This window comes from Schistocerca cancellata, chromosome 9 (assembly GCF_023864275.1).
Source record: "Schistocerca cancellata isolate TAMUIC-IGC-003103 chromosome 9, iqSchCanc2.1, whole genome shotgun sequence".
Classification (NCBI taxonomy): Eukaryota; Metazoa; Arthropoda; class Insecta; order Orthoptera; family Acrididae; genus Schistocerca; species Schistocerca cancellata.
Window position 1 is genome coordinate 13,964,617 of NC_064634.1, and position 14,767 is coordinate 13,979,383.

A 14,767-nucleotide genomic window follows, 5' to 3' on the forward strand; every position below is an offset into this window, starting at 1 on the left:
AACTAGGTATATTAAAGATGGAGCACAAGAGGAATGAGGAAGGAAGTCCGGCATTCCCTTTCAAAGCAACCATCCCAGCATTTCTTTGGAGTGATGGAGGAAATTATAAAAAACCTAAATCTGTGTGGGCAGAAAGGGATTTGAACCATCATCTAGAGAGCTAAGCATTGCACCTCAGTCAATGAATAAGATCCTGGGGAATTTGTATCAAAGTGGTTTATATACAAATACTGGTTTCACAACAGTATAACTGTTGTAAAAGCACATCATTATGATCAACTATGTCAAAGTACTACGCACTCATTTCCTGAGGATCGGCTATATTGCCACACTCATACTCACTCACATGCTGAAATTACTCAGTTTTGACGTCAACAAGAAATACTGATTTGGGTAAACTAAGCTAACTTTACTGGCAAGTGTAGTGTAATACTGATCTTTCCCATCACACAATTGAAATTTCAATCATTTAATACTGGTACACTGCTATAGCCTTCTACAGGTTTCAATTAATTCAAGGTGAAGCAATTTCCATGAGCACTTTTTGCATACCTTATTCTTTTGTGTCTTTATTCCACCATTATATTTATATCTGACTATTGACGAGACAGTGTAAGAAGATCCCCCGACAGCTCACAGCAGCATTGTTGCCAGGTTTCAACTGTGAAGTGCTAGCGGCTGCATGCTGAAAAAAGTAGCTGTCTATAGAGCTGTGACAACACTGAGGCATTACCATAGCGATATTTACAGAATAGTATTATGTCATTGGTTGATAGAGGCATGTGACCCTGCAGACCCAACCCTCTGTAACTGTCAGCGATTAACTTACATCGACTTAACTATAGTGTGTAACCATCCACGATCATTTCAACAACACTTTGAGACTGGAAACTGTACAGCCTCATCTATTAATTTATGAGACAGGTTTGTTTATCTCTGAGTGAGCAGAGCGATCTTTTTCATCTAGACAGTTACCTGGTCCATGATTCATCAATAACTCAACAAACATAACCAATACAATGATCCAGCAAATTAATATTACTTTAAATTCACTTAGAAGAACATCAAAAGCATCTGTCTGATATGTATGTTTATCTTATGATTATAAATAACTTAATGTACAGCAGTTCAACCATATGACAAGTGGTTTACTTCTTGCATTATAAGTATTGAAGATTGAGTGACTATAAATATTTAAGAAAATACTTTTATGTACGAAAACATACTGGTTTAACATCAATACAAGTTCAGATACTGTACACAGTTTTGGCATTCGTTTTTTAAAACCTTCCAGATCTCTTACGACCAGTGTATTTTGTGTCTATCCTTGTTTCTCTGCCCTGTCTTCTTCTCCGTTCTTTCTTTTCTAAAATCCAGTCTCTACTTTTTTTGAGAGATTTTCCACGGATTTTCTTCATTTGTTCCCTGAACACACACAAAAACACCATACATTTACAATCCTTCTGCCTGACAACAGATTTATAAAATAGTTCAAATCTTAACATTAAGAAGGAAACTACTGTTATTTGAAATTAACCAATCATCACTCATGATTAATGTTCCTTGCAAAAAATACATACATACATACAATCAAATCAGTATGTGATTGATGAAGGAGTGTGAAGTCCAATTTCTGCAGTTTTGACTTAAGTCCATATTTTTAATACCTAAACACTTCACTTGTGGATGAAGGGTAGCAATCCGTCTCCTGCTCATTGCAGACGTGTGCCATTTTAACACCGCCCAAATTGGCAATTGGTAGGAGCAGGATTGCTGCCCTTCTTCCACAATTGAAACTGTGTATATGTTAAAAAAGATCATTTTAAGTAAAAAATGTGGAAATTGGACTTTCACCCCTTTACCTCAAGTACAATTATGAACTTTCATACCGCAAAGAGCGCAAGTTACAACCCTTTCAAGAACTACTGCAATATGATACCCAAGTATAATGTTAAATAATATCTATTCCATCCAACAATGCAGATCAACATAAAAGGGGAGAGTAAAACCTTTTACTGGTGTATGACACTCCGTTGGCATCCTCATCAGTACCAAGGGCTTTCGGTAATGGTACAGCTGCCCCTGTCATCAGAACTAAGAAGAATTTTTTTGCCTTTGTGCTGTTTGGGTAGTCCACAACAAGTCCTCCAAAGAATCCTGCCTTCATGGCTTGTGTCGTAACTAGCTCAACTTGATCACTGTTCTCAGGGTAAAACTGAAGAACAGCTCTTGCTGTTCGGTTCTGAAAACAAATAGAATAATGATAGTTATGTCAGCTAAAAGGAAATTTTTTACTTAAAATATACAGACTTTAATAGAAGGAATTACAACTTTCTTAACTCAGTATGTTTCTTGGTTACAGTATAGTACTCTTTCACTAGTGATCTCGTTACCAACGGACTTTTAGACTAGGTTTGACACAGATAGATTAAAAGAATATGACTACACTTCTCCTGAAAGAACCATTTGGTCTTGCAAAGTCTTGGTAACTGCAATGCGAAATGAATGTAATGAATTTGTAAATGGTTCATCACAATTATTAGTCCAATAATGTGCACTACTACTTCACTACACTTGTCAAATTCAAAGAACACATAAAGGTACTCATTGTTATTTCTTCTAAATGGTTTAAAAAATCAAAGGCCCAAATAAAAAATTGCATGTTGTTGTGTTTTAGTAAGTCATATGTTGTTTTACTTTAAATGGCTCTCAACGATATGGATACTTACACTCTAGCTTTTGTAAACTGATTAAATCGGATGATTACCTGCACACATGCTGTATATTTATTCTCTCATTCTTTCTCTTCACATGCCTCACATGTTTTCCCTCTTTTCTGTGCTCACTCCCCTTCCTTGTGCATACTCTTTCAGCATTATTTACTTTTGTTTTTCTTCTCTTAGCATCAATTACTTTTATTCTTCTCCACACCCATTTACTTTGTTTTCTCAGCAGGCCTACCATATCCAGAAGTTTACCATTACTGCCAACCCTTATTCTTTTCTTGCAAAGCCCTAAACAGAGGGCGTAGGTACTATAATATCAAAATAAATCATTTTTTCATCTTCTGTGTTCTTTTCCCACAGCTGACAATCTCAAAAATCTGTACCTATCTGATTAATATTTTCCAGGTGAATCTTGCTGCTCTGTGGCTAAGTGTTCAAGTACAAATTCAATAGTATGGGGTTTGATGCCCGGTCAGCCCTAGGATTCTTATCTGTAATGATCACTTCTCTCAATTCCACACAATGAACTGTAGGTCCGCTTATTACTGGCTGAGTAAGCCAATTCAAAGTTCAGAGTTCCACAATGCCCTAGAAAATACTAAGTCAGGCAAGGTTCCTGGATTTGATGGAATCCACCCTGGATTCCTAAAAAACTGCAGAAAATACATAATAACATCGACAAGCAAATTTTTCTTCAACATACTTAAAGGATATATCTCTCAGAAACTCGAGAAATTGGAAGTCAACATAGTACTAAAACCAAAAAAACCAAAGAACATATCCATAAGTTGCTGCCCTATGTCCCTACTGAATTCATGTAACAAACTCCTAGACAAAAAGATTCTAAAGAGTAGAGGCCCACTGATACTAGAAGACATTCCGGTTGAACAGTCTGGATTCAGACCTCATCGCAGTTCTGTTGATCAGGTACTCAGCCTGACAACACATACTGAGGCTAGGTTTCAGAAACGGCTGAAAATTGCAGTGGTGTATATCTACTTGACTTGAGTGCAGCATACGACACAGTTTGGAGTGATGGTCTTATTTATAAACTTCTCAATGTGGTATCATGCAGCTGAGTAACATTCTTACTAAATGAATAACATCCCTATTAAGCAATATGCCCTGTGGTAGGCCTCAAAATATGACCTCAACAAAATTTGTATATGCTGGTGACCTTGCCTTTGCTGCCCACAATAATTTCATAGAGGACGGCAGCAAGATCTTATCGGAAGACCTTACTGTGACTGGACTAGACTAATGGCCTCAATTTCAAAATATAAATTTTTATATACACTGCTGGTATATTCTGTTTTATCCTTGTGACTCCATTGTGAAGTTTTATAACTTTGTTTTATACATATTATTTTTATATTCTGCACCAAATCCATGCTAAAGAAATAAAAATAAGTGCCTGGTAATGCACTGTGATGTTCAAACCAACCACCGAGGTGACCAGAGTTTTATCTTTTATCTAAATTTAAATTGTTCTGTGACTGTCTTGTGTATTTGATACCTGAAACCTGAAATCAGTAAAGCAAAACATTCATTCTAAAGAAGATGGTGAAGTGACATATCAAATTACCAACAGGTGACAGCATTCTGTAACAAATTATGATACCATAAGAAGTGTATGTTTAGAAGAATTTTAATATGTTGAAAAATAAACAATATATTAAAACTGTTTTAAATATCAATATAGCTGCTGAATTTACTCGGAACAAATATGTCAGTTACTATAGTGAGAAGTATATGTATTTTACATACGCATGTGCACTATGCATCCCAAAAAGTATTCTTTAAAAGCAGCAACTGATAAACTTTTATTGTTAGGAGACATAGTTCACACAACTAAGTCCTAAGAATATGGGTTACAGAAAAGAGTAACACAATTAAATCCATGCTGTGGACTTTGCTGACACCTACAAATATCAGGTATAAATTCTGCAGAAAAAAAAGCAACTTTGGGTTTGGTCATTGAAGCTCCAACATTATGACCAGTTTTCCTCATAGAATTGAAAGGAAATAGTTTCACCCTGAGAAAATACTGACACCAATAATAAATAACTTTCCAGAACCACAACTCCCAAATACAGTGTATTTACAGGGATTAACACCAGTATGTCACAATTTCTACCAGTTCTGACTGTACAATCTTATCATTGCATTTCTTCATAAGTGATTCTTATACTTTACTTAACTAATGTTTTACACAATTTACAGGAATAGACTAATGACAGAGAAAACTCCATTTACACTTTTTTGAACACTAGAATGTTCGGAAAGGATAGCAGGAGGTTTTTTTTTTTTTTTAGCTAAGGTGGGATTCGTGGTGAAGTAGAAGCCCATAAAACTTGAGAAAGAAAGAAATTAGATGACTCACTTCACTAAAGAGTCATTTGTTGTAAACTCTGAGCGCATCTTATATTACTGCTTTATTAGGTTGCTAAAACCAACATATAACTTGCTAAAAATTATATATGGTGATGCGTTTATCACATAGCCTACCATATGAACTTATTGCAGGCCTTCTGCGCAACTTTATGTTACAACTTAAACTATTTATTGTGACTTATCATAGTTTTTGCTGTTTTCTAAACTTTGAACTCTGTCCTTAAGCTATGAGAAGTTTCAATAAAATAAAACTGCTCACTGGCAGTGGACAAGCAATTTACTACAGACACATTCTTCTGGAAGGAACAAATGTAAACACGTGTGGCCTCTTATAGGTCCAACAACTTTGAAGTTGGTCACCACTAACTAAATATATTTGGTACATACACAAATTTACATCATTAGTCTTGTTTCTTTTGTGTACACCCCATGTGATATTGTTCAGTGGGGAGCAAGAACACCTCTCCAGTAAACTGTTCTTGCAGTACCACTTTTGATGAGACTATAAACAACATAAAGACACAGTTCAGGGTTGTGCACGAATACGCCAAGACAAACAGCGCCCTGGTAATGGGAATAATCCTGTAGTGTTGACGTCAAACAATGTGTTGACCGTGTACAAAACTTAAAACTGTACACTGGGCTGATATTCAAACCCAGATAATTGCCTTTTGCAGGCAGTGTTCTATCAAATTGGGCCACCCAACTAAATCTTGCAAGGTGCCTAAAGCACAATTTAAAAACTTGCTGATTTTGAGCATGAGCACTTGGAGTGCTCTGGCTCTTAATCGTGAGCAGAAAAGTTGTGGCATGGTGGAGAGTAAGGGAAATGTGTGTGCATCATGTGGTTGCAACAACATGTGAAGTGCAGAAATGTGAAATAGGGGCTGGTCAGTTCTGACAGTGGTGCTAGCTAATAGCAGAAATAGTGAGTCAGCATTGTGGAACCAATGATGTTTTTGGACTTCAATCCACAATATGAAGAATTTCATATTTTTACACAAAAAGATGCACTTTCAAAATAGTTAGTATATCACGAGACACTGAATACATAAAAGATTACTTGGTAGTTGTAGCAGAATAGTTTCACAAGCTGCCATCATTACATATGACAATCATATGTCCTACACAGGTTATGACAGATGACATTCAAAGCCAGCTTGCAAAATTTTTACAAAGAGTTTATTGCAATTACGGAATTTAATAATTTATGTATCAACAAACGTAGAGCCTGTCATGCTGGAAAAAAAATCTCTATTCATAGCGCAACTCAATCGGAAAAAGAAAAAGTTTCCAGTGTACCAAATTTGTACTGATCTGTGGCTTGAAGTAACTGATCTGCAGTGCAACAGGGATATGAAGATATTCTAAATTTCTTCAAATATTTCCCTCAGGATTGGGATACCAATGGAGGGGGTACAGTACTTGCAGGTATGCGCCCACCATCTGCTCGTGGAGCATGTTTGCTGTGAAGCCTTGGCCCAAAGATTACACTTGTCAATGGGTTCTCCATTTCTCCTAAATCCACAGAGGCCCTAGATTGTGGTGAGGAATTAATATCCACCAGAGAAAGAACAAACTAGATAGTTAGATGGAACAACAACAGATGGTGTATAATTACTCAGACAATCGAAAAAGCGATTAGAATAACTTGCAACTTTTGGCAGTTTGGCCTGGTGGTGGGGATATGATGTCACTGCACAGTTAACATGAAGAATGAGTCTGTTACACACCCGTGCCACTAATATGTTGCCAGTTAGTGCACCCTGTTGCCACCCTGTCAGTGAACAGAAGCACATGTTGGCAAGCAACCGTTGCTTCTGCGTTCTTTTGCTCTCACTATGAAGTGCAGTTTGCATGTATGTGTTGGTACACTCTTTGTTCACCAGTTGTTGTTGTGAAATGGTGTTATTGTACTGCCATTGTTTTAGTTGCAGTGCCATATGTCTCACAATCTGCCATAAAAGAGATCATCCAAAAACAAATTCACTGGCTTCAAAAGTATCCAGAACAGCCACTGCTGTTTTCATAGGTCTTCAGTACTGTAAATTAGAAAGGATAAAGAAAAGAGGAATGATTAAGCATCACCAGGTCATTCTTTCTGGGAAACACCAGCCAGAAAAAGAAGTTGCGAGAGACGAATAATCAAGGACTCATTCCGACAGGGTGCAATACAAAGTCATGTATGGAGATTATCAGCATAAAGAGTACCCTATCTTATGGATATAGGGTACTTATAAATGGTGAAACATCAAAATTTTTTATGACTTTATTAAATTCTATAGTCTTTCCTGATTACATTGATATATACATTATGGGGTTTCAAATGAAATTTTGAAGTTACAGTCATGTATGCTGCCACACCCCCTTTATTTCTGTTACAGAAACCAGTACTATTTTGAAAAGAATTGTGAACTTTCTGTTACCAGCGATTATACGCATGATACATTGTATATGTTGGTAGCAGTGCAGGTTTCTAGTGTCTGTAAATGATTATCTTTGTTAGTATTTACTTTTGTTTTGCTGAAGCAGTTTGTTCACGTGTTACTGAATGTATGTTGCCCAAGTGCCGCATATATTTGTGGAAGTACATATCCTTTAGTGCGCAATAAATATGAACTACGCCACGCATCACGGAATTCAATAAAAGGAAATTCCGTGGTAGCCAGTTCACAAACAAAGCAAGCCACACTGTTGAAAGTAACCTATGTATCAGTTCTTCAGGGAAGGAACTGCCACATAGCATGCCTCCTGGTGATTCAAATATTTGTGTTAACAATGGCACTGCTTGTAGTGGATTTGTTGTTGTTGGTGTGGGCTTCTTACCTTCTTTGATAAAGGAAGAGGCAAAATGTAAACAATGTGATGGTGTAGGCTGTCTGGAAATAACTAAACAACAAAGTAGCAGGAAGGGCTTAGTGTCTAAATTTGTTGTTCTGTGTAGATCCTGCAACAAATCTACCTCGAAAATTACTTCAAGCATTGTGCATATTTTGTATGATGCAAATTTGAAGCTAGTGCATGCAATGTGTGCAACAGGAAAAGGAAAAAAAGACTGTGCAAAATTCTGTGGTTTGATGGACCTTCCTCCTCCTCCCAGAGGTTCAGCAGGTACATAAAAATACTTTTAGGTGCCTTGACAGTTGTGTCTAAAGCATCTATGAAACATGCAGTAGAAGAACCTGTAAGTATTAGTGGAACCAGGGACATTGCGGTTGCACTTGATGGGACATGGCAACATCGAGGACATCGTTCCTTGAATGGTGTTGTAAGTGCTACTTCTCTGGAGAATGGAAAAGTTGTTGATGTGGAGTGCTTACCTAAGTACTGCCACACCTACCATGGTAACACTGAAGGACATACTGAACATAAGTGTTCTAAGACTTATGATCGTTACAGAGGATGGAGTGTGATGGAGCTCTACAAATATCTCAGATGTCGGCGCCCGTTTATAACGTTAGATATACGAAGTACCTACATGATGGGGACTCTAAAGCTTTCAATGAAATTAATGAGTTCAATGTTTATGGTGATACCTTGGTAACAAAACTGGAGTGTTGTGGACATATGCAAAAAAGGGATGGGTGTTAGATTGAGGAAGATACGAGGACAAATGAAAGGAAAGTTGCTATCTGATGGAAAATCTCTGTCTGGCCAAGGCAGATTGACAGAAACTGAAATAGATCTTCTTTAGAGTTGTTATGTGCTGGACATTAGATGAACTGCACCTCTGAATGATGTTACAGCAATGAGAAAAGCTGCATGGGTCACCTAATTTCATAAGTTGTCCACAGATGACCACCCTGTTCAAGGACTTTTTCCCTGAAGGAGCAAAAGAAGTGGTCAAATATACCATCATAAACATTCTCTTCCTGAGCCTGTTATGAATGAAATAATATCAATTTTTAGAGACCTGAGTCACTGTGGTTTACTTAGTAAATGTCTTCATGGGGGCACTCAGAATACAAATGAAAGTTTCAGCAATTCCATATGGGAAAGATTACCCAAGAATGGTTTTGTACAACTAAATACATTAAAAGTTGGTGTACTAGATGGAGTTACATGTTTCAATGATGGAGTGATAGGAAGGTTGGAAGTCCTGAGAAATTTAGGCATAAAATGTGGCTCTAATATGGAAGATCAATTGCTTGCATGTGACAGATGAGTGCACGAAGCTGAAAGATTCACTCTTCAAGTTACCAAAGAAGCAAGAAGTGCTAAAAGGAAAGCCAAGAGGAAGCTTGAAGATGATGAAATGCTTCAGGATGAAGCCTATGCTTCAGGAATCTTTTGATGCACAGTTTAATTGGACTCATATCTTCATTCGCAATTTCCCTGAAGTTGAATTTTTCAGAATTCAGGTACAAATATTTCATAAAGTTTATAAAGCATTGCTCTAATTTTTTTCTGTAACTTGCAATAGTCCATAATTATGTAGTAGACCTAAGCTTTATTGCAGAATCAACTAAATTATAGAAAAATAACATTTTTATTAGGAAACAAATTATAAAAATTAAAATGTAAGATGTGATATTTTTTATCCTTGTAATATACATAATAGGTGGAATTAAATAGGTCTAGTACCTCAGCCATCATCATGTCATGCATATCTGATAAAAATTTGGTCTTCTTCAAATGTATAACATTGGAGTAAATGATATCTCAATATGAGGAAGCATTTGGGGAACAAAAATTGGATCAATTTCTTTATAATTTTTTTCAATAACACTAAGCAGGCTCAAAAATATTCAAAATACTTCTAATTTGATTAGAAAGTGTGCTGCATTACCCGATATCAACAAAAAATCTGTAAAACATATACATTATAAACAGTGACTGAAAGAACTAGGTGTTGATTTTTACACAATACTGAGCTGGAAAAGTATCCTGTATCCTTAAACAAGATTCTTTTTACCCTCAATGGAAAGGGGTATTTAATGAGAGTAGGTAAACTTCGAAATTGTCTGCACAAGCTTGGTTTCCAGCAAAAAACAGTTTTTGTCTCTGAAATCCTTCATCAAGGGAAGTGATGTAGTAGCCTGGAGATGTCAGTGTCAACATGCCACATGAGAAGCATTTTTTTTCTTTCTTTTTTTTAATGAGATTGTGTAGCTTAACGAAATGTGGTTTAATGCTGCCACATGTGGACAAAAGGCTGAATGGAGCAAACAGCCAACAAAAGCACTAATAAGAAAGAAAATAATGGCAAAATTAACACCTTCCACACTGACTCTGCTAGTGGTTGCATCCCAAATTGTTTATTACGGTTTCATTCCAAGCAGCAATGTGACTATCATGGGGTAATGAACACCTCAGTTTTCAGAGAATGGTTTTCCAATTTGCTCCTATAATTCCTTGAATTCAATGGTGGTAGTGGACAATGGTAGAAGGATACACATAACCAAGGTTCTTCCACACACACACACACACACACACACACACACACACACACACACACACTCATTGCACTCCCACTGAACGTATATGGGAGATTAGTTATATGGCAAGAAACAATGAAAAGTGGAATTTCAGTGAGATAAAAATGCTGTCAGTAACAGCTATCACAAATATTACCCCAAAGGGTTGGCCTTAAGTTGTTGGCCATATTAAGGTGGTAGTCAAAGGAGCATGGATCTCTGGAGGATTGGTTGGAGGAACAAATCTAAGAGATTTCTGTCAGCTCCAGCACTAGTTCCGCACTGAAGGGATATGTCAGTAATGATAATTCACTTCGAGTCGCACTGCTCATACCATAATCTCAAGTACTTATACAGGGTGTTACAAAAAGGTACGGCCAAACTTTCAGGAAACATTCCTCACACACAAAGAAATAAAATATGTTATGTGGACATGTGTCCGGAAACGCTTACTTTCCACGTTAGAGCTCATTTTATTACTTCTCTTAAAATCACATTAATCATGGAATGGAAACACACAGCAACAGAACGTACCAGCATGAATTGAAACACTTTGTTACAGGGAATGTTCAAAATGTCCTCCGTTAGCGAGGATACATGCTCCCACCCTCCGTCGCATGGAATCCCTGATGCAGCCCTGGAGAATGGCGTATTGTATCACAGCCATCCACAATACGAGCACGAAGAGTCTCTACATTTGCTATGGGGGCAGCGTAGACAAGAGCTTTCAAATGCGCCCATAAATGAAAGTCAAGAGGGTTGAGGTCAGGAGAGCGTGGAGGCCATGGTATTGATCCACCTCTACCAATCCATCGGTCACCGAATCTGTTGTTGGGAAGCGTACGAACACTTCGACTGAAATGTGTAGGAGCTCCATCCCGTGAACCACATGTGTCGTACTTGTAAAGGCACATGTTCTAGCAGCACCGGTAGAGTATCCCGTATGAAATCATGATAACGTGCTCCATTGAGCATAGGTAGAAGAGAACATGGGGCCCAATCAAGACATCACCAACAATGCCTGCCCAAACATTAACAGAAAATCTGTGTTGATGACATGATTGCATGCGTGCGGATTCTCGTCAATTGAGCCAAGTGGTGGTGAATCGAGGAAGTACAGTACATACTGTGTTGTTGTTGTTGTTGTTGTGGTCTTCAGTCCTGAGACTGGTTTGATGCAGCTCTCCATGCTACTCTATCCTGTGCAAGCTGCTTCATCTCCCAGTACCTACTGCAGCCTACATCCTTCTGAATCTGCTTAGTGTATTCATCTCTTGGTCTCCCTCTACGATTTTTACCCTCCACGCTGCCCTCCAATACTAAATTGGTGATCCCTCGATGTCTCAGAACATGTCCTACCAAACGATCCCTTCTTCTGGTCAAGTTGTGCCACAAACTCCTCTTCTCCCCAATTCTATTCAATACCTCCTCATTAGTTATGTCATCTACCATCTAATCTTCAGCATTCTTCTGTAACACCACATTTCGAAAGCTTCTATTCTCTTCTTGTCCAAAATAATTATCGTCCATGTTTCACTCCATACATGGCTACACTCCATACAAATACTTTCAGAAACGACTTCCTGACACTTAAATTTATACTAGATGTTAACAAATTTTTCTTCTTCAGAAACGCTTTCCTTGCCATTGCCAGTCTACATTTTATATCCTCTCTACTCCGACCATCATCAGTTATTTTGCCCCCCAAATATCAAAACTCGTTTACTACTTTAAGTGTCTCATTTCCTAATCTACATCCCTCAACATCACCAGACTTAATTCGATTACATCCACTATCCTCGTTTTGCTTTTGTTGATGTTCATCTTATACCCTCCTTTCAAGACACCGTCTACTCCGTTCAACTGCTCTTCCAAGTCCTTTGCTGTCTCTGACAGAATTAAAATGTCATCGGCGAACCTCAAAATTTTTATTTCTTCTCCATGCATTTTAATACCTACTCCGAACTTTTCTTTTGTTTCCTTTATTGTTTGGTCAATATACAGATTGAATAACATCGGGGATAGGCTACAACCCTGTCTCACTCCCTTCCCAACCCCTCAACTCTTATAACTGCCATCTGGTTTCTGTACAAATTGTAAATAGCCTTTCACTCCCTGTATTTTACCCCTGCCACCTTTAGAATTTGAAAGAGAGTATTCCAATCAACATTGTCAAAAGCTTTCTGTAAGTCTACAAATTCTAGAAACGTAGGTTTGCCTTTCCTTAATCTTTCTTCTAAGATGAGTCGTAGGGTCAGTATTGCCTCAGGTGTTCCAACATTTCTACAGAATCCAAACTGATCTTCCCCGAGGTCGGCTTCTATCAGTTTTTCCATTTGTCTGTAAAGAATTTGCGTTAGTATTTTGCAGCTGTGACTTATTAAACTGATAGTTCGGTAATTTTCACATCTGTCAACACCTGTTTTCTTTGGGATTGGAATTATTATATTCTTCTTGAAGTCTGAGGGTATTTCGCCTGTCTCATACATCTTGCTCACCAGATGGTAGAGTTTTGTCAGGACTGGCTCTCCCAAGGCTGTCAGTAGTTCTAATGGAACGTACACACTAATGGAAGTACATACTGACGAAACTAAAATGAGCTCTAACATGGAAATTAAGCATTTCCGGACACATGTCCACATAACATCTTTTATTTACTTGTGTATGAGGAATGTTTCCTGAAAGTTTGGCCGTACCTTTTTGTAACACCCTGTAAAATAATCACTGACGTATGTGCCCCATTCAGTCTTGCCATTGTGTATTATTAAATAATGCTTCACTGACTGATTGTTATCAACCACATGCTGAAAGTAAGTGTGCCACAGTAACCTCATTGAAAGCAGCACTCCACTCCAGTTGCTCTATGCAGGACTATCAAAACTTGCCAGTAACTTACACTCCACTGTCAGGGTAAAGGAATTCCATTTCAGTTTCAACATGGTGGTTGAGAAAGACTCCAGCATATTCAGAATTGGAGGTTCCTTCAAGTGAGGAAGGAAAGAGAAGAGTTGGATGAAACAGGTTTAAATCAGGAATTAATTAGTAAATTTACACAGAGTGTTGGTTCAAAGAATGAAAGGATAACAAACAAAAAGTCAGGAAAGTGTTCATATTAATTCAGTTGTTGCAATCCAAGTGATATGAAAAGCAAGTAACAAGAAATGAAACCCAATAAAATAACCTAAGACAGAAGAGGATGATAAAATTTCTTAGCTGTCTCCCTCAAGGTTAAAACGGAGTAAGATGTGATATAATTATTTATTTTGAACTTTTCTTCTCATATCAGGTGCAAAAGTACTGATGAATACATCTGTACTAATAATAAATCTGTAGAACTGTCCTGCCTGCCATTCTTTTTCAACATGCTTCTGCAAAACTGTTAGATGAATCTTCATAGGGTTTTCACAAGCAATTTGTGCATTGCTTGGGTCACCACATAGGCTTTATTTCCATCAAACTCATATAACAAAAAAGGATATTGTGATTTAAAGTTTTAGATAAAACTGTCATATATATCTGTCTGAACATTTTAATCTCTTTCATGGATGTTTCATGGTAACTTGAGCACTGTATCTGCTTTATCTCCTCAGAATCTGATCACGGAAAAAAAGGTAATGTAATTTATAGTTTTATCCATACTAATATTATAAATGTGAAAGTAAATCTGTCTGTTATGTTTTCATGACTAGCTTGCAATTACGCAAATTAGGGAATAATATTTACTTTTTGTAAAAGCTATTTAGTCTCTTGACTTTTCATCTTTGTCATAATTGTGAAAATAGTTTTATTGGTCAATATATGTTTCGTGATACAATTCAAAGTAATGACTCCAAAGCTTATACAATTTTCAATGTGTAACTCATATTTTCACACAATGTGTTACATAATTGCAGAACATTTTCCTGCTTGGCCTTCACGGATTTCAATGAAATTTTACGTGAACATTCCCACACGTTCCTGATGAGCACTGGTATGGTTTAACGCTAAAATGTGATTATTTTCGAACTGATTTTGCAAAAAAAAAAACCTATGTTCCATAAAATTTTCCACACTGGGCTGACTAGAAAGGTCAGGGTTTTAACCACAAAAAAGTGTATTTCGTTATCCAATGCAGGCTAACAATGCCAGATAATTTAAATCAAACCAGGGTATGAAAAATGTAAAATTGGATTCTTATATCTCAAAGTACGTGCATGCTGAACATGAAACTTAATATTCAATAGCTTGATA

General features: G+C 37.2%; 1 protein-coding gene across 1 annotated transcript in view; it reads right to left on the minus strand.

Annotated features, from left to right (window-relative positions):
- Positions 1–1,193: 1,193 nt before the first annotated feature.
- The window catches only part of LOC126100678 (probable 18S rRNA (guanine-N(7))-methyltransferase), a 57,997-nt gene continuing 44,423 nt past the window's right edge, over positions 1,194–14,767 (minus strand). Inside the window, exons 5-6 of the mRNA XM_049911296.1 lie at positions 2,010–2,242; positions 1,194–1,425 (exon numbers count right to left, since the gene is read on the minus strand). Coding sequence (XP_049767253.1) covers positions 1,281–1,425; positions 2,010–2,242 — 378 coding nt within the window. The 3' untranslated portion in view covers positions 1,194–1,280. The remainder of the gene's footprint in view (positions 1,426–2,009; positions 2,243–14,767) is intronic.